Raw genomic sequence first — 23,393 nt, forward strand, 5'->3', positions numbered from 1 at the left:
CTCTCTACTGCGGTTCCTTCCCCTCTCCAGACTGCCCTACCCCCCCCTCCTACCGCGGTTCCTACCCTCCTCGCCTCCCTCTCTGCCACTGTCCCTAATGCCCCCCTCTACAAAATGTCCTTCACGTGGTCAAGAACTATTCTGACAGAATGTCAAAATACTGCCCACCATATCGCCTTAATGTTTCTGCAGAACAAACTTGACCTCAAACGGAATGCATTGACCCACCACTACTTACAGGGAAGGATACGGGGCTCTATTCAGCCTGGGTCCTGAAGTGTTACAATAGAAATCTACAGGTCATTTCCCATTGGGCCGTCGCTTGCAGTCTCCGCCAACGTGGGAACATCGTCTTTAAATTTCGATTGGGCATCAGTGTTGAACTTCTGCGATAGGTATTGAATAGAGGAGTTCAGACATGAAACAGCATCAGTTTGACAGATTTATCCAGTCATGTGACTCGGGTAGTGATTGTGTTGATCTCCTGTTGGAAAGATGAATAAAACAGGAACCAGAAGTGATCAGGAGTAAACGTTAATTTCAGTGTCAGTCAGTATGATGATCAGCAACATAGTACATGGAGTTAAAGCACCAGTAAACTGCTGACCCAAACACCACCTCCTCTCAGTGATGGGAAGAGCACCAGTAAACTGACCCAAACACCACCTCCTCTCAGTGATGGGAAGAGCACCAGTAAACTGCTGACCCAAACACCACCTCCTCTCAGTGATGGGAAGACCAGTAAACTGCTGACCCAAACACCACCACCTCTCAGTGATGGGAAGAGCACCAGTAAACTGACCCAAACACCACCTCCTCTCAGTGATGGGAAGAGCACCAGTAAACTGCTGACCCAAACACCACCTCCTCTCAGTGATGGGAAGACCAGTAAACTGCTGACCCAAACACCACCTCCTCTCAGTGATGGGAAGACCAGTAAACTGCTGACCCAAACACCACCTCCTCTCAGTGATGGGAAGAGCACCAGTAAACTGCTGACCCAAACAACACCACCTCTCAGTGATGGGAAGACCAGTAAACTGCTGACCCAAACACCACCTCCTCTCAGTGATGGGAAGACCAGTAAACTGCTGACCCAAACACCACCTCCTCTCAGTGATGGGAAGACCAGTAAACTGCTGACCCAAACACCACCTCCTCTCAGTGATGGGAAGAAGACATACTCAACATCCATGAAGGTCCATCCTCTATTCACTCTCTCCCACAGTCACATACACAGCTATGATTATAAATTAACATTGACAGCATAAGGAACATTTTGCTGAATAGAAGAGATTAAATAACTTGTTTCTGTCTGTACAGAGCAGATGTCTTAGTTGTAAAAACAGCCGTATTGAATCATTTCATCATGATGTTAAACCACTGTAAATACACACAAAAGGGGCATATGTATCAAGCATCTGAGTAAGAGTGCTGACCTAGGATCAGTTCTGTCTTCCACAACACATTACATGCACAGGAGCCTGATCCTGGATCAGTCAGTTCTGCCTTCCACAACACATTACATGCACAGGAGCCTGATCCTAGATCAGTCAGTTCTGCCTTCCACAACACATTACATGCACAGGAGCCTGATCCTGGATCAGTCAGTTCTGCCTTCCACAACACATTACATGCACAGGAGCCTGATCCTAGATCAGCACTCTGAACCGCTTGAGACAGACAGCACTAGACCTACCTTGATAACAGCTTTGGCCCGGTCCAGACAAGGCCCTTAACCCCTCCCCAAGGCTTCATCCCAAATGGCACCCTATTCCCTATATTCTCAACAGCTTCTACCCCCAAGCCATTAGACTGAACATCTAATCAAATGGCTACCAGACTACTTGCATTGCCCCACTCCATGCATAGTCACTTTAATAATTCTACCTCCATGTATATATTACCTTGATTAACTGGTGCCCTACATATTAACACTCAGTACCGGTACCCCCTGTATATAGCCTCCACATTGACTCTGTACCAGTACCCCCTGTATATAACCTCCACATTGACTCAGTACCGGTACCCCCTGTATATAGCCTCCACATTGACTCTGTACTGGTACCCATTTACATTTAAGTCATTTAGCATTGACTCTGTATCCAGAGCGACCCCAAATTGGCCTCCATTGACTCTTATGACATCCAGTGGAACAGTCACTTTGACTCTAGTGCATCTAAATCTTAAAGGGGGGTGAGAGGGTCCTGTATACTCTGTATCCTATCCTAGGTATTGACTCTGTAAAGAGGTGTTTATAGCCTCCGACTGTAGGCCTCCACATGACTCTGACCAGTACAACCTGTCCTAGCCTCCAGGGACTCTGTTCCACCATTGTATATAGCCTCCACATTGACTCTGAGCGGTACCCCCTGTATATAGCCTCCACATTGACTCTGTACTGGTACCCCTGTATATAGCCTCCACATTGACTCTGTACTGGTACCCCCTGTATATAGCCTCCACATTGACTCTGTACCCCCTGTATATAGCCTCCACATTGACTGTACCCCCTGTATATAGCCTCCACATTGACTCTGTACCAGTACAACCTGTATATAGCCTCCACATTGACTCTGTACTGGTACCCCCTGTATATAGCCTCCACATTGACTCTGTACTGGTACCCCCTGTATATAGCCTCCACATTGACTCTGTACTGGTACCCCCTGTATATAGCCTCCACATTGACTCTGTACTGGTACCCCCTGTATATAGCCTCCACATTGACTCTGTACTGGTACCCCCTGTATATAGCCTCCACATTGACTCTGTACTGGTACCCCCTGTATATAGCCTCCACATTGACTCTGTACTGGTACCCCCTGTATATAACCTCCACATTGACTCTGTACTGGTACCCCCTGTATATAGCCTCGTTATTGTTGCTCATTTATTTATTTTAAATATTGTCTTTTAGTAAATACGTTAACACTTATTTTCATTAACTGCACTGTTGGTTCAGGGCTTGTAAGGAAGCATTTCACTGTGAGGTCTACTACACCTGTTGTATTCAGCATTTCACTGTGAGGTCTACTACACCTGTTGTATTCGGCATTTCACTGTGAGGTCTACTACACCTGTTGTATTCGGCATTTCACTGTGAGGTCTACTACACCTGTTGTATTCAGCATTTCACTGTAAGGTCTACTACACCTGTTGTATTCAGCATTTCACTGTGAGGTCTACTACACCTGTTGTATTCAGCATTTCACTGTGAGGTCTACTACACCTGTTGTATTCAGCATTTCACTGTGAGGTCTACTACACCTGTTGTATTCAGCATTTCACTGTAAGGTCTACTACACCTGTTGTATTCAGCATTTCACTGTAAGGTCTACTACACCTGTTGTATTCAGCATTTCACTGCAAGGTCTACTACACCTGTTGTATTCAGCATTTCACTGTAAGGTCTACTACACCTGTTGTATTCAGCATTTCACTGCGAGGTCTACTACACCTGTTGTATTCAGCATTTCACTGCGAGGTCTACTACACCTGTTGTATTCAGCATTTCACTGCGAGGTCTACTACACCTGTTGTATTCAGCATTTCACTGCGAGGTCTACTACACCTGTTGTATTCAGCATTTCACTGCGAGGTCTACTACACCTGTTGTATTCAGCATTTCACTGCGAGGTCTACTACACCTGTTGTATTCAGCATTTCACTGCGAGGTCTACTACACCTGTTGTATTCAGCATTTCACTGCGAGGTCTACTACACCTGTTGTATTCAGCATTTCACTGCGAGGTCTACTACACCTGTTGTATTCAGCATTTCACTGCGAGGTCTACTACACCTGTTGTATTCAGCATTTCACTGCGAGGTCTACTACACCTGTTGTATTCAGCATTTCACTGCGAGGTCTACTACACCTGTTGTATTCAGCATTTCACTGCGAGGTCTACTACACCTGTTGTATTCAGCATTTCACTGCGAGGTCTACTACACCTGTTGTATTCAGCATTTCACTGCGAGGTCTACTACACCTGTTGTATTCAGCATTTCACTGCGAGGTCTACTACACCTGTTGTATTCAGCATTTCACTGCGAGGTCTACTACACCTGTTGTATTCAGCATTTCACTGTAAGGTCTACTACACCTGTTGTATTCAGCATTTCACTGTGAGGTCTACTACACCTGTTGTATTCGGCGCACGTGACATAACATTGATTTGGGCAGCATCTTTACAATACAAAGGAATTCAGGTGCATTTCAACAAATACACTGTAAGGTGACAACAAATACTGGTATTCAGCTTTTCCATTCTGATTGGTCTACTACACCTGTGCATATGGAATAATGATAATACATTACATTTATAGAGCTCTTTTCATTTAAAGATGTAAATCAAAGCTATTTACATTAACAAAATACAGGCAAAAAAACAGGCGAGAAATGAAAAGCTAGCTAGCAGCCTAGTACTATAAGATACACAATAATACAGGAGAGGTAGGGAGACGGAGACAGTAATGATAACAGAGACGGAGACAGTTATAGAGCTCAGAGATTTAAAGATGTAAATCAGAAGACAGAAGTAGATTAAGAGACAAAAGTAGAGAGACAGAGAAAAAGTAGAGAGACAGAGACGACAGAGAAATAGAGAGACAAGAGACGACAGAAGTAGAGAGACAGAGACGACAGAAGTAGAGAGAAGATACGACAGAAGTAGAGAGACAGAGACGACAGAAGTAGAGAGACAGAGACGACAGAAGTAGAGAGACAGAGACGACAGAAGTAGAGAGACAGAGACGACAGAAGTAGAGAGACAGAGACGACAGAAGTAGAGAGACAGAGACGACAGAAGTAGAGAGACAGAGACGACAGAAGTAGAGAGACAGAGACGACAGAAGTAGAGAGACAGAGACGACAGAAGTAGAGAGACAGAGACGACAGAAGTAGAGAGACAGAGACGACAGAAGTAGAGAGACAGAGACGACAGAAGTAGAGAGACAGAGACGACAGAAGTAGAGAGACAGAGACGACAGAAGTAGAGAGACAGAGACGACAGAAGTAGAGAGACAGAGACGACAGAAGTAGAGAGACAGAGACGACAGAAGTAGAGAGACAGAGACGACAGAAGTAGAGAGACAGAGACGACAGAAGTAGAGAGACAGAGACGACAGAAGTAGAGAGACAGAGACGACAGAAGTAGAGAGACAGAGACGACAGAAGTAGAGAGACAGAGACGACAGTAGTAGAGAGACAGTGCTAGACATGGTCTTTCTCTTAAAACAATTGTGTACTGTGACATAATATTAATGGACTTCTGTTCCCCTAACATTGTCTCCATGGTGAACTGTTCCCCTAACATTGTCTTCATGGTGAACTGTTCCCCTAACATTGTCTCCATGGTGAACTGAAAACTCTTCCTGATATTGAGAAGGTGACGTCTAAGAACGTTTTGGCTGCACGTTGAGGTCTGATGGTCCCACAGGGTCTGTCTGCCTCCTCAGGGTCTGTCTGCCTCCTCAGGGTCTGTCTGCCTCCTCAGGGTCTGTCTGCCTCCTCAGGGTCTGTCTGCCTCCTCAGGGTACAACACCCACTGCACCGTTTAAAGTCCATAAAGTGATCCTACTCTTCGTCCATCTCCACGGTAACAGAGGGATCCCTGTCACCACCTGGAAAATACAGATTCATACAGGAACATTGTTTATTTCAAAGTTCAACCCCCCCCCCACACACACACACACACACACACAAAACATGCAACAATTTATACGATTAGACTGAGTTAGTCCATATGAGGAAATCAGACAATTTAAATAAATGTATCAGGCCCTAATCTATGGATTTCACATGGCTGGGAATACAGGTATGCATCTGTTAGTCACAGATACCTTTATTTACCCACTGGTGACTGGGGAGCCAGGCCCACCTACTGGGGAGCCAGGCCCGGCTAATCACAATGAGTTCTTCCCCACAAAAGGACTTTATTACAGACAGAAATACTCCTCAGTTTCATCAGCTGTCCGGGTGTCTGGTGACCGACGACCCCGCAGGTGAAGAAGCCGGATGTGGAGGTCCTGGGCTGGCGTGGTTCACGTGGTCTGAGGTTGTGAGGCTGGTTGGACGTACTGCCAAATTCTCTAAAACGACTTTGGAGGCGGCTTATGGTAGAGAAATTAACATGAACAATTCTCCGGCAACAGCTCTAGTGGACATTCCTGTCATCAGCATGCCAATCGCACGCTCCTTCAAGACTTGAGACATCTGTGTCATTGTGTTGTCTAACAAAATTGCACATTTGAGTGGCCTTTTATTGTCCATAGCACAAGGTTGAACCACCATGACACCTATCAGTAAATTAGGGACACCACCACCACATCATATAGATAGATAGATATTCATCTAAGAATCGGTCCGATTGGCCTCCTTACTTATGTTGTCGTCCTCTGACTCCTCCTCCTCATCCCATTTCTCCTCATTGGCTAATAGAGAGGTTGAGGATTCACTCAGGCTCTTCAGAGGGAAGTAGTGGCCATCTCCTTGGCTGGGCAAAATAGAAACACAGACAGGATGGGGTTAAATATCCATAGTTGGGGAAGTAGAGGCCATCTCCTTGGCTGGGCAAAATAGAAACACAGACAGGATGGGGTTAAATATCCATAGTTGGGGAAGTAGTGGCCATCTCCTTGGCTGGGCAAAATAGAAACACAGACAGGATGGGGTTAAATATCCATAGTTGGGGAAGTAGAGGCCATCTCCTTGGCAACACATTAAAACAAATCGTATTGGTCCATACACATATTTAACAGCTGTTATTGGTCACACATTTAACAGCTGTTATTGGTCCATACACATATTTAACAGCTGTTATTGGTCCATACACATTTAACAGCTGTTATTGGTCCATACACATTTAACAGCTGTTATTGGTCCATACACATATTTAACACATGTTATTGGTCCATATTTAACATATGTTATTGGTCACATATTTAACAGATGTTATTGGTTCATATTTAACATATGTTATTGGTCCATACACATTTAACAGCTGTTATTGGTCCATACACATTTAACAGCTGTTATTGGTCCATACACATATTTAACACATGTTATTGGTCACATATTTAACAGATGTTATTGGTCCATATTTAACAGATGTTATTGGTCCATATTTATCAGATGTTATTGGTCCATACACATATTTAACACATGTTATTGGTCCATATTTAACATATGTTATTGGTCACATATTTAACAGATGTTATTGGTCCATATTTAACAGATGTTATTGGTCCATATTTAACAGATGTTATTGGTCCATATTTAACAGATGTTATTGGTCACATATTTAACAGATGTTATTGGTCCATGTTTAACAGATGTTATTGGTCCATGTTTAACAGATGTTATTGGTCCACAGTGTCTCCTGACCCCTCCCGTCTCAGCCTCCAGTATTTATGCTGCAGTAGTTTGTGTCGGGTCAGTCTGTTATATCTGGAGTCCTTCTCCTGTCTTATCCAGTGTCCTGTGAATTTAAGTATGCTCTCTCTAATTCTCTTTCTTTCTCTCAGAGGACCTGAGCCCTAGGACCATGCCTCAGGACTACCTGAGGACCCTAGGACCATGCCTCAGGACTACCTGAGCCCTAGGACCATGCCTCAGGACTACCTGAGCCCTAGGACCATGCCTCAGGACTACCTGAGCCCTAGGACCATGCCTCAGGACTACCTGAGCCCTAGGACCATGCCTCAGGACTACCTGAGCCCTAGGACCATGCCTCAGGACTACCTGAGCCCTAGGACCATGCCTCAGGACTACCTGGCATGATGATTCCTTGCTGTCCCCAGTCCACCTGGCCGTGCTGCTGCTCCAGTTTCAACTGTTCTGCATGCGGCTATGGAACCCTGGCCTGTTCACCGGACGTGCTTCCTGTCCCAGACCTGCTGTGTTCAACTCTCTCGAGACAGCAGGTGCGTTAGAGATACTCTTAATGATTGGCTATGAAAAGCCAACTGACATTTACATTTACTCCTGAGGTGCTGACCTGTTGCACCCTCGACAACTACTGTGATTATTATTATGTGACCCTGCTGGTCATTTATGAACATTTGAACATTTTGGCCATGTTCTGTTATAATCTCCACCCGGCACAGCCAGAAGAGGACTGGCCACCCCACATAGCCTGGTTCCTCTCTAGGTTTCTTCCTAGGTTTTGGCCCTTCTAGGGAGTTTTTCCTAGCCTCCGTGCTTCTACACCTGCATTGTTTGCTGTTTGGAGGTTTTAGGCTGGGTTTCTGTACAGCACTTTGAGATATCAGCTGATGTATGAAGGTTATAAATACATGCGATTATTGGTCCGGTCACATACAGTTGAAGTCAGAAGTTTACATACACTGGAGGTTGGAGTCATTAAAACTGATTTTTCAACCACTCCACACATTTCTTGTTAAACAAACTATAGTTGTGGCAAGTCGGTTAGGACATCTACTTGGTGCATGACACAAGTAATCTTTCCAACAATTGTTTACAGAGATTATTTATTTTATAATTCACTGTATCACAATTCCAGTGGGTCAGAAGTTTACATACACTAAGTTGACTGTGCCTTTAAAACAGCTTGGAAAATTTCAGAAAATTATGTCAATTAGCCTATCAGAAGCTTCTAAAGCCATGACATCATTTGAGTCAATTGGAGGTGTACCTGTGGATGCATTTCAAGGCCTACCTTAACTCAGTGGCCTCTTTGCTTGACATCATGGGAAAATCAAAAGAAATCAGCCAAGATCTCAGAAAAAAAAATTTGCAGTACAGATACAAAAGTATCTATATCCACAGTAAAATGAGTCCTATGTCGACATAACCTGAAAGGCCTCTCAGCAAGGAAGAAACCACTGCTCCAAAACCACCATAAAAAAGCCAGACTACGGTTTGCAACTGAACATGGGGACAAAGATTGTACTTTTTGGAGAAATGTCCTCTGGTCTGATGAAACAAAAATAGAACTGTTTGGCCATAATGACCATAGTTATGTTTGGAGGGAAAAGGGGGAGGCTTGCAAGCCAAAGTACACCATCCCAACCGCCCTGGCCCCCCAATGGTGGAACAAACTCCCTCACGACGCCAGGACAGCGGAGTCAATCACCACCTTCCGGAGACACCTGAAACCCCACCTCTTTAAGGAATACCTAGGATAGGTTAAGTAATCCCTCTCACCCCACCCCCCTAAGTTTTAGATGCACTATTGTTAAGTGACTGTCCCACTGGATGTCATAAGGTGAATGCACCAATTTGTAAGTCGCTCTGGATAAGAGCGTCTGCTAAATGACTTAAATGTAAATGTAATGTAAAATGAAGCACGGAGGTGGCAGCATCATGTTGTGGGGGGCATTGCTGCAGGAGGGACTGGTGCACTTCACAAAATAGATGGCTTCATGAGGGAGGAAATTATGTGGATATATTGAAGCTACATCTCAAGACATCAGTTAAAGCTTGGTCGCAAATTTGTCTTCTGAATGGACAATGACCCCAAGCATACTTCCAAATGGGTCTTCCAAATGGACAATGACCCCAAGCATACTTCCAAATGGGTCTTCCAAATGGACAATGACCCCAAGCATACTTCCAAATGGGTCTTCCAAATGGACAATGAACCAAAGCATACTTCCAAATTTGTGGCAAAATGGCTTAAGGACAACAAAGTCAAGGTATTGGAGTGGCCATCACAAACCCTGACCTCAATACGATCTAAAGTTTGTTGGCAGAACTGAAAAAGCGTGCGAGAGCAAGGAGGCCTTCAAACCTGACTCAGTTACACCAGCTCTGTCAGGAGGAATGGCCAGGAGGAATGGCCACCCATCTTATTTTGGGAAGCTTGTGGAAGGCTACCCGAAACTTTTGACCCAAGTTAAACAATTTAAAGGCTATTCTACCAAATAATAATAGAGTGTATGTAAACTTCTGACCCACTGGTAATGTGTAATAAAAGTTTAAATTAATCATTCTCTCTATAATTATTCTGACATATCACATTCTTAAAATGAAGTGGGGGCCCTAACTGAACAAAGACAGGGAATCTTTACTGGGATTAAATGTCAGGACTGGTGAAAAACTGAGTTTAAATGTCTTTGGCTGAGGTGTATGTAAACTTCCGACTTCAACTGTATTTAACAGATGTTATTGGTCCATATTTAACAGATGTTATTGGTCCATATTTAACAGATGTTATTGGTCCATATTTAACAGATGTTATTGGTCCATATTTAACAGATGTTATTGGTCCATATTTAACAGATGTTATTGGTCACATATTTAACAGATGTTATTGGTCCATATTTAACAGATGTTATTGGTCACATATTTAACAGATGTTATTGGTCCATATTTAACACATGTTATTGGTCCATATTTAACACATGTTATTGGTCACATATTTAAGATGTTATTGGTCCATACTCATATTTAACACATGTTATTGGTCCATATTTAACAGATGTTATTGGTCCATATTTAGCAGATGTTATTGAGGTGTAGTGAACAGTGCAGTAATATCTAACAATTCACAACAAAACACACATCTAAAAGTAAAATAAGAGAATATAGAAAAACATGAACAGGAGGACGAGCACTGTTGGAGTGGCATTGACAAACAAACAGAATACAGTACATACATATGAGAGGAGCAATGTAATGTGTTCCATTATTATTATTAAAGTGACCAGTGTTCCATTATCAAAGTGACCAGTGTTCCATTATCAAAGTGACCAGTGTTCCATTATCAAAGGGACCGGTGTTCCATTATCAAAGTGACCGGTGTTCCATTATCAAAGTGACCGGTGTTCCATTATCAAAGTGACCGGTGTTCCATTATCAAAGTGACCAGTGTTCCATTATCAAAGTGACCAGTGTTCCATTATCAAAGTGACCAGTGTTCCATTATCAAAGTGACCAGTGTTCCATTATCAAAGTGACCAGTGTTCCATTATCAAAGTGACCAGTGTTCCATTATCAAAGTGACCAGTGTTCCATTATCAATCAAAGTGACCAGTGTTCCATTATCAAAGTGACCAGTGTTCCATTATCAAAGTGACCAGTGTTCCATTATCAAAGTGACCAGTGTTCCATTATCAAAGTGACCAGTGTTCCATTATCAAAGTGACCAGTGTTCCATTATCAAAGTGACCAGTGTTCCATTATCAAAGTGACCAGTGTTCCATTATCAAAGTGACCAGTGTTCCATTATCAAAGTGACCAGTGTTCCATTATCAAAGTGACCAGTGTTCCATTATCAAAGTGACCAGTGTTCCATTATCAAAGTGACCAGTGTTCCATTATCAAAGTGACCAGTGTTCCATTATCAAAGTGACCAGTGTTCCATTATCAAAGTGACCAGTGTTCCATTATCAAAGTGACCAGTGTTCCATTATCAAAGTGACCAGTGTTCCATTATCAAAGTGACCAGTGTTCCATTATCAAAGTGACCAGTGTTCCATTATCATCAAAGTGACCAGTGTTCCATTATCAAAGTGACCAGTGTTCCATTATCAAAGTGACCAGTGTTCCATTATCAAAGTGACCAGTGTTCCATTATCAAAGTGACCAGTGTTCCATTATCAAAGTGACCAGTGTTCCATTATCAAAGTGACCAGTGTTCCATTATCAAAGTGACCAGTGTTCCATTATCAAAGTGACCGGTGTTCCATTATCAAAGTGACCGGTGTTCCATTATCAAAGTGACCGGTGTTCCATTATCAAAGTGACCGGTGTTCCATTATCAAAGTGACCAGTGTTCCATTATCAAAGTGACCAGTGTTCCATTATCAAAGTGACCAGTGTTCCATTATCAAAGTGACCAGTGTTCCATTATCAAAGTGACCAGTGTTCCATTATCAAAGTGACCAGTGTTCCATTATCAAAGTGACCAGTGTTCCATTATCAAAGTGACCAGTGTTCCATTATTAAAGTGACCAGTGAGTTAATGTCTATGTATATAGGACAGCAGCCTCTAAGGTGCAGGGTTGAGTAACCGGGTGGTAGCCGGCTAGTGATGGCTATTTTAACAGTCTGATGGCCTTCACATGGAAGCTGTTTTTCAGTCTCTCGGTCCCAGCTTTGATGCACCTGTACTGACCTCGCCTTCTGGACGATAGCGGACTTAAATGTAAATGTAAATGAACAGGAAGTGGCTCGGGGTGGTTGTTGTCCTTGATGATCTTTTTGGCCTTCCTGTGACATCGGGTGCTGAAGGTGTCCTGGAGGGCAGGTAGTTTGCCCAACGCATCACCGGGGGCAGACCGTACCACCCTCTGGAGAGCCCTGCGGTTGCCGTACCAGGATGTAATTGTGCATCTGTAAAAGTTTGTGAGGGTCTTAGGTGACAAGCCAAATTTCTTCAACCTCCTGAGGTTGAAGAGGCGCTGTTGAGCCTTCATCACCACACTGTCTGTGTGGGTGGACCATTAGAGGTTGTTAGTGATGTGTTTGTCGAGGAACTTCAAGCTTTCCACCTTCTTCACTGCGGTTCTGTCGATGTGGATAGAGGCGTGCTCCCTCACCTCCTCCCTGTAGGCCGTTTCGTCGTTGTTGGTAATCAAGTCTACTACTGTTGTGTCATCTACAAACTTGATGATTGAGTTGGAGGCATGCGTGGCCACGCAGTCATGGGTGAACAGGGAGTACAGGAGGGGGCAGAGCACATACCCTTGTGGAGGGTAGCTCTCCAGGAACAGGATTGGAGAACCCTACAGGAGGGTATCTCTCCAGGAACAGGGTTGGAGTTAAAACCTACAGGAGGGTATCTCTCCAAGAACAGGGTTGGAGTTAAAACCTACAGGAGGGTTTCTCTCCAGGAACAGGGTTGGAGTTAAAACCTACAGGAGGGTTTCTCTCCAGGAACAGGGTTGGAGTTAAAACCTACAGGAGGGTATCTCTCCAGGAACAGGGTTGGAGTTAAAACCTACAGGAGGGTATCTCTCCTCTAATCAGGGACTGATTTAGACCTGGGACACCAGGTGGGTGTAATTAATGATCAGGTAGAACAGAGAACAAGCAGTACTCTGGACCTCGTAAGGTCAGAGTTGAATTACCCCTGGTCTAGAGGACAGGATGTAAGGGTTAAGGGGTTAAAGGTCAGGTTAGATGAGGTAGAGGTTACGGTTACGGGGGTAGAGGTTACGGGGGTAGAGGTTAGAAACTAGACGTTAGAAACTAGAGGTTAGAAACTAGAGGTTACGGGGGTAGAGGTTACGGGGTAGAGGTTACGGGGGTAGAGGTTAGAAACTAGACGTTAGAAACTAGACGTTAGGGGGTAGAGGTTAGGGGGTAGAGGTTAGGGGGTAGAGGTTAGGGTTAGAGTCTCACCTGGTGCAGATAGGCAGGAACCAGAGTCTCTTATTGTCTCCAAACACCTGCTGCAGGTTCCTCCTGATCCCCACATTGAAACCATTACGGTCTGGTCCTGTCGTGAAGACTGGAGCAGAGAACGCCTCTGGATAAGAGGAGAGAGGGGGGAAGAGAGGGAGGGGGGAGTCAGAGAAGGAAAGAGGAATATAGGTTTCAGTGGCTGTGTTTCTCCATGAAATTGAAGACCTAAATTGCTAATGCAGCGGAGCAGCTCTTATTGCCTCAAAATGGCAGCTGTGTGTATTACCTAGTGTGGACCGGTTCTGGACGACCAGCCAGCAGTGGTAACCCAACAAGAACATGAGACTGACCAAGAACATCAAAGCCACAAACATCAGGAAGAGAACGTGGAACTTAGCAGGTCCATTTGGCAGGTCCCCCTGTAGGAGAACACACACACAACACCGAGAACTACAACCGTGTCGGAGAACCTCTGCCGTTCCACAACAAACAATGTGCCTTGTGCCGAGTCAGCTTACATCAATATGTTACTATGGTTACACCAGCAGTAGGTCATGTGATCTGACTGTTGACACAGCTTATGTCAATATGTTACCATGGTTACACCAGCAGTAGGTCATGTGATCTGACTGTTGACACAGCTTATGTCAATATGTTACCATGGTTACACCAGCAGTAGGTCATGTGATCTGACTGTTGACACAGCTTATGTCAATATGTTACCATGGTTACACCAGCAGTAGGTCATGTGATCTGACTGTTGACACAGCTTATGTCAATATGTTACCATGGTTACACCAGCAGTAGGTCATGTGATCTGACTGTTCACAGCTTATGTCAATACGTTACCATGGTTACACCAGCAGTAGGTCATGTGATCTGACTAGATCTGGAATGCAGTGGATAGGAGTGTCTGATAAATGACTAAGGGGGTGGGAAATGGCGCCCTGTTCTCTGTGCTTCACTGTTGATCAGTGCTCTGTGGGCCCTGGACATAGGTAGGTACTCTATAGGGAATAGGGGAGCTTTTGAGACGCAGACTAAGCTGGGATGTAAAACATCCATCACCACTCACCACCCAGAAGTTGATGAAGAATCTGAAGACTGAGGCAGAGATGAACACACAGTAGACCATGGAGTAGGATAGGAAGAGGAGGAAGAACTTGTAGTTGGAGAACCCCACACAGTTATTCACCCTGGAGAGAGAGAGAGAGACAGTTATTCACCCTGGAGAGAGAGAGAGAGAGAGAGACAGTTATTCACCCTGGAGAGAGAGAGAGAGTTATTCACCCTGGAGAGAGAGACAGTTATTCACCCTGGAGAGAGAGAGAGACAGTTATTCACCCTGGAGAGAGAGAGAGAGAGACAGTTATTCACCCTGGAGAGAGAGAGAGAGATAGAGACAGTTATTCACCCTGGAGAGAGAAAGAGAGAGAGAGAGACAGTTATTCACCCTGGAGAGAGAGACAGTTATTCACCCTGGAGAGAGAGAGAGAGAGAGACAGTTATTCACCCTGGAGAGAGAGAGAGAGAGACAGTTATTCACCCTGGAGAGAGAGAGAGAGAGACAGTTATTCACCCTGGAGAGAGAGAGAGAGAGACAGTTATTCACCCTGGAGAGAGAGAGAGAGAGACAGTTATTCACCCTGGAGAGAGAGAGAGAGAGAGAGAGAGAGAGAGAGAGAGAGACAGTTATTCACCCTGGAGAGAGAAAGAGAGAGAGAGAGAGAGACAGTTATTCACCCTGGAGAGAGAGACAGTTATTCACCCTGGAGAGAGAGAGAGAGAGAGAGAGACAGTTATTCACCCTGGAGAGAGAGAGAGAGAGAGAGAGAGAGAGACAGTTATTCACCCTGGAGAGAGAAGAGAGAGAGACAGTTATTCACCCTGGAGAGAGAAAGAGAGAGAGAGAGACAGTTATTCACCCTGGAGAGAGAGAGAGAGAGAGAGAGACAGTTATTCACCCTGGAGAGAGAGAGAGAGAGAGACAGTTATTCACCCTGGAGAGAGAGAGAGAGAGAGACAGTTATTCACCCTGGAGAGAGAGAGAGAGAGTTATTCACCCTGGAGAGAGAGACAACGGACAGACCATATTAATCATCCACCATATTAATCACCCACCACAGACAGACCATAATAAACCACCCACCATGGACAGACCATATTAACCACTCACCACAGACAGACCATAATAAACCACCCACCATGGACAGACCATATTAACCACTCACCACAGACAGACCATAATAACCACTCACCATGGACAGACCATATTAACCACTCACCAGACAGACCATAATAAACCACCCACCATGGACAGACCATATTAACCACCCACCACAGACAGACCATAATAAACCACTCACCATGGACAGACCATATTAACCACCCACCATGGACAGACCATAATAAACCACTCACCATGGACAGACCATATTAACCACTCACCAGACAGACCATATTAACCACTCACCAGACAGACCATATTAACCACTCACCATGGACAGACCATAATAACCACTCACCAGACAGACCATATTAACCACCCACCAGACAGACCATATTAACCACCCACCATATTAACCATATTAACCACCCACCATATTAACCACCCACCAGACAGACCATATTAACCACCCACCATATTAACCACTCACCAGACAGACCATATTAACCACCCACCAGACAGACCATATTAACCACCCACCAGACAGACCATATTAACCACCCACCATATTAACCACCCACCATGGACAGACCATATTAACCACTCACCAGACAGACCATATTAACCACCCACCAGACAGACCATATTAACCACCCACCACAGACAGACCATATTAACCACCCACCACAGACAGACCATATTAACCACCCACCAGACAGACCATATTAACCACCCACCAGACAGACCATATTAACCACTCACCATATTAACCACTCACCAGACAGACCATAATAAACCACCCACCAGACAGACCATATTAACCACTCACCACAGACAGACCATATTAACCACCCACCAGACAGACCATATTAACCACTCACCACAGACAGACCATATTAACCACCCACCAGACAGACCATATTAACCACTCACCAGACAGACCATATTAACCACCCACCATATTAACCACCCACCAGACAGACCATATTAACCACCCACCAGACAGACCATATTAACCACTCACCAGACAGACCATATTAACCACCCACCAGACAGACCATATTAACCACTCACCACAGACAGACCATATTAACCACCCACCAGACAGACCATATTAACCACTCACCATGGACAGTGATGATCCATCTTCAGAACACACCTGCAACAGACAACACATGTTACTGGACAGGGTTAAAGTAAACAACTACCATTAGAAAATGTAAGAAAATTCAGCATTCAAGAAACATAAAAAGGTGTGCAACTTTTTTTCTTTACTTTGAGAAAACTGTCAAGAGATTCATTTTGGGGGTTCAAATGTCTGTCTATAGACAACAGCTGTAAACAGGTCAGATTTCAGTATATACACAGCCCATTTATCAATCAGGCCCCAAGAGAAAGAAGATTCTAGTAGCTGGCCAAAGTGTTTAGTCATCATCATTAACAGGACAGGTGTTGTTCTCCAGGTGTACAAGAGATGCTAATGCTGTCCAATCAGATCATTGTTATCTGTACACAGACAGGGAGACGGGTATGGGTCTGTGTGTATAATGACAGCAGGGAGACTTACGTTTCACATACAGAGCAATGGTGACTGCGGTCAGGCTTCAGCACCTGGCACCGGTCACAGAACCTGATAGCTGAGGGGAGTCAGCGACAGAGAGACAGAGAGATAGTCAGAGAGACAGAGAGACAGAGAATGAGATACAGAGAGAGAGCGAGAGAGCGAGAGAGACAGAGAATGAGAGAGACAGAGAGAGAGACAGATACAGAGAAAGAGAGAGACAGAACGAGATACAGAGAATGAGATACAGAGAGAGAGAACGAGATACAGAGAGAGAGAGAGAGAGAGAGAGAGAGAGAGAGAAACACACACAGACAGAGAGACAGAAAGAGACAGAGACACAGAGGTCATATGATCCTTCCTTATCTTCCAGACACTAACTGATCGGTACAGTCAGCTGCACGTTGTAAATGTTTGATAGGAGGTTTACTAACAGGACTGGAAAAGCTTGTCTGCGTCCCAAATGGAACCATGTTCCCTGTATAGTGCACTACAAAGGGAACAGGGAGCCATTTGGGTCGCTGCTTTAGATATGAGTGGGTCACCTCCAGACGTAGCTCTAGTGAAGATGGGGAGACTCTTAGCGATGTCCACCAGAATCTGTTTCTGAGCATCAGGCCTCTCCTCCCTCTCATAACGGTCCTTGTCGGAGTACGACAGCTGAAACTGGAACCAACAACCACGTTATAATGCTCTACTAATATGAGCCTTGATGAAGCATGTGTTGTCAAATCTGTGAATGTATTGTAATGTTTTAAACATTTTATAAAACTGCATTAATTTTGATGGATCCCAGGAAGAGTAGCTGCTGCCTTGGCAGGAACTAATGGAGATCCTTAATAAACCCCAGGAAGAGTAGCTTCTGCCTTGGCAGGAACTAATGGGGATCCATAATAAACCTCAGGAAGAGTAGCTTCTGCCTTGGCAGGAACTAATGGGGATCCATAATAAACCCCAGGAAGAGTAGCTGCCTTGGCAGGAACTAATGGGGATCAGGAAGAAGCTGCTGCCTTGAATGAAGTAATGGGATCCATAATAAACCCCAGGAAGAGTAGCTGCTGCCTTGGCAGGAACTAATGGGGATCCATAATAAACCCCAGGAAGAGTAGCTGCTGACTTGACAGGAAGTAATGTCCATAATAAACCCAGGAAGAGTAGCTGGGGATCCATAATAAACCCCAGGAAGAGTGCTGCTTCCTTGACAGGAAGTTGATCCATAATAAACCCCAGGAAGAGTAGCTGCTGCCTTGGCAGGAACTAATGGGGATCCATAATAAACCCCAGGAGGAAGAGTAGCTGCTGCCTTGACAGGAGGAACTAATGGGGATCCATAATAAACCCCAGGAAGAGTAGCTGCTGCCTTGGCAGGAACTAATGGGGATCCATAATAAACCCCAGGAAGAGTAGCTGCTGCCTTGAGGAACAGGAATAATAAACTAATGGGGATCCATAATAAACCCCAGGAAGAGTAGCTGCTGCCTTGGCAGGAACTAATGGGGATCCATAATAAACCCCAGGAAGAGTAGCTGACTTGACAGGAAGTAATGGGGATCTGCCTTGGCAGGAACTAATGGGGATCCATAATAAACCCCAGGAAGAGTAGCTGCTTCCTTGATCCATAATAAACCCCAGGAAGAGTAGCTAAGGAACTAATGGGGATCCATAATAAACCCCAGGAAGAGTAGCTGCTGCCTTGGCAGGAACTAATGGGGATCCATAATAAACCCCAGGAAGAGTAGCTGCTGACTTGACAGGAAGTAATGGGGATCCATAATAAACCCCAGGAAGAGTAGCTGCTGCCTTGACAGGAAGTAATGGGGATCCATAATAAACCCCAGGAAGAGTAGCTGCTTCCTTGACAGGAAGTAATGGGGATCCATAATAAACCCCAGGAAGAGTAGCTGCTGCCTTGGCAGGAACTAATGGGGATCCATAATAAACCCCAGGAAGAGTAGCTGCTGACTTGACAGGAAGTAATGGGGATCCATTATAAACCCCAGGAAGAGTAGCTGCTGCCTTGGCAGGAACTAATGGGGATCCATAATAAACCCCAGGAAGAGTAGCTGCTGACTTGACAGGAAGTAATGGGGATCCATAATAAACCCCAGGAAGAGTAGCTGCTGCCTTGGTAGGAACTAATGGGGATCCATAATAAACCTTGGTAGGAACTAATGGGGATCCATAATAAACCCCAGGAAGAGTAGCTGCTGCCTTGGCAGGAACTAATGGGGATCCATAATAAACCCCAGGAAGAGTAGCTGCTGCCTTGGCAGGAACTAATGGGGATCCATAAAAACCCCAGGAAGAGTAGCTGCTGCCTTGGCAGGAACTAATGGGGATCCATAATAAACCCCAGGAAGAGTAGCTGCTGCCTTGGCAGGAACTAATGGGGATCCATAATAAACCCCAGGAAGAGTAGCTGCTGCCTTGGCAGGAACTAATGGGGATCCATAATAAACCCCAGGAAGAGTAGCTGCTGCCTTGGCAGGAACTAATGGGGATCCATAATAAACCCCAGGAAGAGTAGCTGCTGCCTTGGCAGGAACTAATGGGGATCCATAATAAACCCCAGGAAGAGTAGCTGCTACAGGAACTAATGGGGATCCATAATAAACCCCAGGAAGAGTAGCTGCTACAGGAACTAATGGGGATCCATAATAAACCCCAGGAAGAGTAGCTGCTGCCTTGGCAGGAACTAATGGGGATCCATAATAAACCTCAGGAAGAGTAGCTGCTGCCTTGGCAGGAAGTAATGGGGATCCATAATAAACCCCAGGAAGAGTAGCTGCTGCCTTGGCAGGAAGTAATGGGGATCCATAATAAACCCCAGGAAGTGTAGCTGCTGCCTTGGCAGGAACTATGGGGATCCATAATAAACCCCAGGAAGAGTAGCTGCTGCCTTGGCAGGAACTAATGGGGACCCATAATAAATGGATCATCTTCTGATTATAACAGCAACATTCTATGGCTGTTATAGGCAACATTATATTCAAAAGCTTCCAGCAACATAAAAAGTTACATTAGTCAACAGGGATCATGCTTTATTAGGCTACATGTCATAGGCTACGCATGTATATAGCCTTATTCACACAGGCAGTTTGAAGTGACTCAGATCCACTTTTTTTTGCATATCCGATTAAAATCTATACTTTTTCCTGCAGTCTGAACAGCCAAAAAGCACATGGAATGGAATATTTAAAGCCTAATTTCAAACCACCTTTGTAGGTACAAATCTGATTCCTGGCATTGCATCAAATCTGATGTTGTTGCCCTCAAGGTGGTTTTTAGACTTATCGTGTTGCTTGCTACTCTGCTTTTTGATAAGAGGTTTAGCAAAACAAATACCTCCCGTAATATTGGCCACCTTACTATTTTGTTTAATTACAAGATATATTTGTTTAATTACAAGATATGTTTAATTACAAGATATTTGTTTAATTTTGTTCAACAAAGAGACTCCAACCTCACATCTGAAGTGTTTACTAGTTAGTTTACCAGTTAGTTTACTAGCCTTCCAGTAAAGAATAAAAAAGGACTTGTCTGTCTTTCCATTGAATGTGCCCCCTCCTGTTGACTGTTAAAAATGGTTCTTCACCAACATCTTCTTCGGTGTTGTAACCAAATAATGTCTCATTATACAGATTTAATCTTGTGTTTTGAGAATGTAGATCAGTTTAATACTAACATATAAATGAGTATGAATAATTTAGGTAAATTGCATATTAAATGATGTGTGGTCTGTCGCGCATTTGAATTTGACAATTTACAGCGTGTCCCACAAAATGTGTAAATATATATCACTTTATATATATATAACTAACTTTTTTGAAAACTCTCAAAACCTAACTTACATAAACTGCAATGAAAATTGGTGGTCAGCTAGCTAGAAGGCTGTCTTTAGTGGCAAAATGTACCGTTATTTTCCAGTCCATTTAAAATGTTGAGCTCGAGGTGATTTAATCCTCCAACCGCTTGTGTCCTAAATTAGGGGGTGTCCGATGTTGAGGGGAAAAATAGCTGGCTAGCTAGTTGACTGTCGTGTCTAGCTAGTTGACTGTCGTGTCTAGCTAGTTGACTGTCGTGTCTAGCTAGTTGACTGTCGTGTCTAGCTAGTTGACTGTCGTGTCTAGCTAGTTGACTGTCGTGTCTAGCTAGTTGACTGTCGTGTCTAGCTAGTTGACTGTCGTGTCTAGCTAGTTGACTGTCGTGTCTAGCTAGTTGACTGTCGTGTCTAGCTAGTTGACTGTCGTGTCTAGCTAGTTGACTGTCGTGTCTAGCTAGTTGACTGTCGTGTCTAGCCAAAAAAGGACTGGTTTTGAAAGTTTTATCATCTCATCCATTGAGGCTTTAAAAGTGATCCCACACTATGATTTTGAACATTCAAAGCAACTGGGAAATGTCCATGGCGAGGCATCGTTGTAACCTTAACTTCTGAGCGATAGGATGCAGGCCCACGAGCACCACCACCAATCAGCCTACACCACTGCACACACGCCAATCGTTACTATGACTTAGCATAGCCAAGTCAGCAAATGACTTTTCTAAACACATAAATCTGATTTGGTCACTTTGTAACTTTCTGTCTGAACAGTCAGTATTCCAAAACAGATATGGAAGAAGAAGAAAACCTAATTGAAGCCTTAAGGCCTGCAGTGCGAACAAGACAAGTCTTGATGATGTCTTGCTTGGCCATGTAGGCCTACTCCAGACCTACCTTCTTGCAGGGTGTGGCAGGAGGAGTGAAGATGGCCTTCCAATAGGTCCAGGAGAACATCACAAAACACACATGGAACACCAGTAGGTAGGCCACTGGAAACACAGACAGATACAACACTCAGGAAACCATCAAGCTGATATTCAAGTGTCTACAAGGTGTCAGATGACTATTCTGACCATTGATTAGGCCTATGTGTTAAAAAACAAAACAACTCACCCTTCTCCAATGTGTTGCTGATAGTGACTGTGAAGAGCACACATTGGACAATTCTGAATTATTGACATGCAAACAGCTGTACAGCAGTACTCCAACAGATATTTGGTAGCTGAAGCTGCTAAACACAGCAAAACAACATGTTACAGTCTGTCGGTGATTACTGCACACCTGCACTTACAGTAGCTCACTAACATACTGTCTTATCACAACATAGTTAGCTACATTCCGCAACGTTAATGGCCTTTAAACATATAGCTAGCTATTTATTTCCTAGATTTATAATTCGTTCACAAATGGAATTAGAAACAACAACAAAAAAAACAGTACAATATGGTCACTAGTTAGATTTATAAAGACAATTATCACGAAAAAAACGCTTCCTGGTTAGCATGATGCTAGGTTTGGCTAGCAGGTTTAAAGAGCTGTTTGTGTTAGCTAGCTAGCATCGCCGATAAAAAAACATATCAGACAACAGTCATAATCCCCATACTTACATACACATAGCTCAAACACATAGGCGTAGTAGGACCACAGCACCACGGAGGTGATTATGAGGACAGGTATCCAGGAAAACACCCGGGCACAGCATCTCAGACCTCGGGAAAGAGCCATTGTCCATCTCCGACCAAACTGGCTCTACAATCATATTCTCAGCACTCCGCTCCATTATAGTCCACTCCATTCCAGTCCATTCCACTGCACTCCATTCCACTCCGCTCTACTCCACTCCACTGCTTCCTTCTTCCTTCCTCCTGCTCCTCCTCCTCCTTCTTCTTCTATGGAAACGTGGCGGTCCGCAAACAATCGTTTAAATGCATAACCCTAACCCTAACCCACTATGCTTGAATGCATGATCAGTCATTAGCTGCCCAATTCTGTACTACCATGAAAATAACATTAAACCAAATCCCTGACTTCTACCTCACCCAAAACCCATTCAACTGTATCTATTACCATGCCTAAACACTCCCTTAGGATTGTTCAGCATGTCAACAGTAACATCTGTTACCCCCGATATCTCTTCTGCCAGTCTCCACAATAACCTCCAACCTGGCATTTCTGGTTTCCACAACCCGAGTCGTATTGATAACCTATGAAGTCAACTTTATTCATTATCAAAGGGTCCTTTGACGCCGCACATTCATGAGCACCAGATTTCTGAACAGGCCTTGAAACCATGCCAGGACCAGCCGAAACACCAGCCCTGACAGTAGATCCACTTACTACAGGACCAGCCGAAACACCAGCCCTGACAGTAGATCCACTTACCACAGGACCAGCCGAAACACCAGCCCTGACAGTAGATCCACTTACTACAGGTACATCCATGTAAGATCCAGCAGTCTGACAGTAGTTTTACCAGTCTGTTTTATCATGATCTCTCTTCTTCCTGCATCTTTCCACTACCCACCATCCC

General features: G+C 44.3%; 1 protein-coding gene across 1 annotated transcript; it reads right to left on the reverse strand.

Annotated features, from left to right (window-relative positions):
- Window positions 1-5,152: 5,152 nt before the first annotated feature.
- Window positions 5,153-22,680, reverse strand: zdhhc15b (zinc finger DHHC-type palmitoyltransferase 15b). Its single transcript, XM_046296268.1, has 11 exons — window positions 22,471-22,680; window positions 21,977-22,003; window positions 21,758-21,852; window positions 17,589-17,709; window positions 17,050-17,119; window positions 16,609-16,641; window positions 14,391-14,511; window positions 13,602-13,734; window positions 13,313-13,439; window positions 6,385-6,497; window positions 5,153-5,625 (listed from the first exon to the last, which is right to left on the reverse strand). Exons 1-11 carry the CDS (start codon window positions 22,586-22,588, stop codon window positions 5,579-5,581), a joined length of 1,005 nt encoding a protein of 334 aa, XP_046152224.1. The 5' UTR covers window positions 22,589-22,680; the 3' UTR covers window positions 5,153-5,578.
- Window positions 22,681-23,393: the final 713 nt, after the last annotated feature.

Source organism: Oncorhynchus gorbuscha, linkage group LG13 (genome assembly GCF_021184085.1).
Source record: "Oncorhynchus gorbuscha isolate QuinsamMale2020 ecotype Even-year linkage group LG13, OgorEven_v1.0, whole genome shotgun sequence".
Taxonomy (NCBI): Eukaryota; Metazoa; Chordata; class Actinopteri; order Salmoniformes; family Salmonidae; genus Oncorhynchus; species Oncorhynchus gorbuscha.

What these genes read in the sequence shown, in the direction of transcription:
- zdhhc15b (XM_046296268.1), bottom strand. Translation starts at nt 22,588, where the DNA reads ATGGCTCTTTCCCGAGGTCTGAGATGCTGTGCCCGGGTGTTTTCCTGG. An exon ending in CAGCAACACATTGGAGAAGG is followed by an intron (nt 21,853 to 21,976) that starts GTGAGTTGTTTT and finishes CTGTGTTTCCAG; the next exon opens with TGGCCTACCTACTGGTGTTC. An exon ending in CTGCCACACCCTGCAAGAAG is followed by an intron (nt 17,710 to 21,757) that starts GTAGGTCTGGAG and finishes TGTTGGTTCCAG; the next exon opens with TTTCAGCTGTCGTACTCCGA.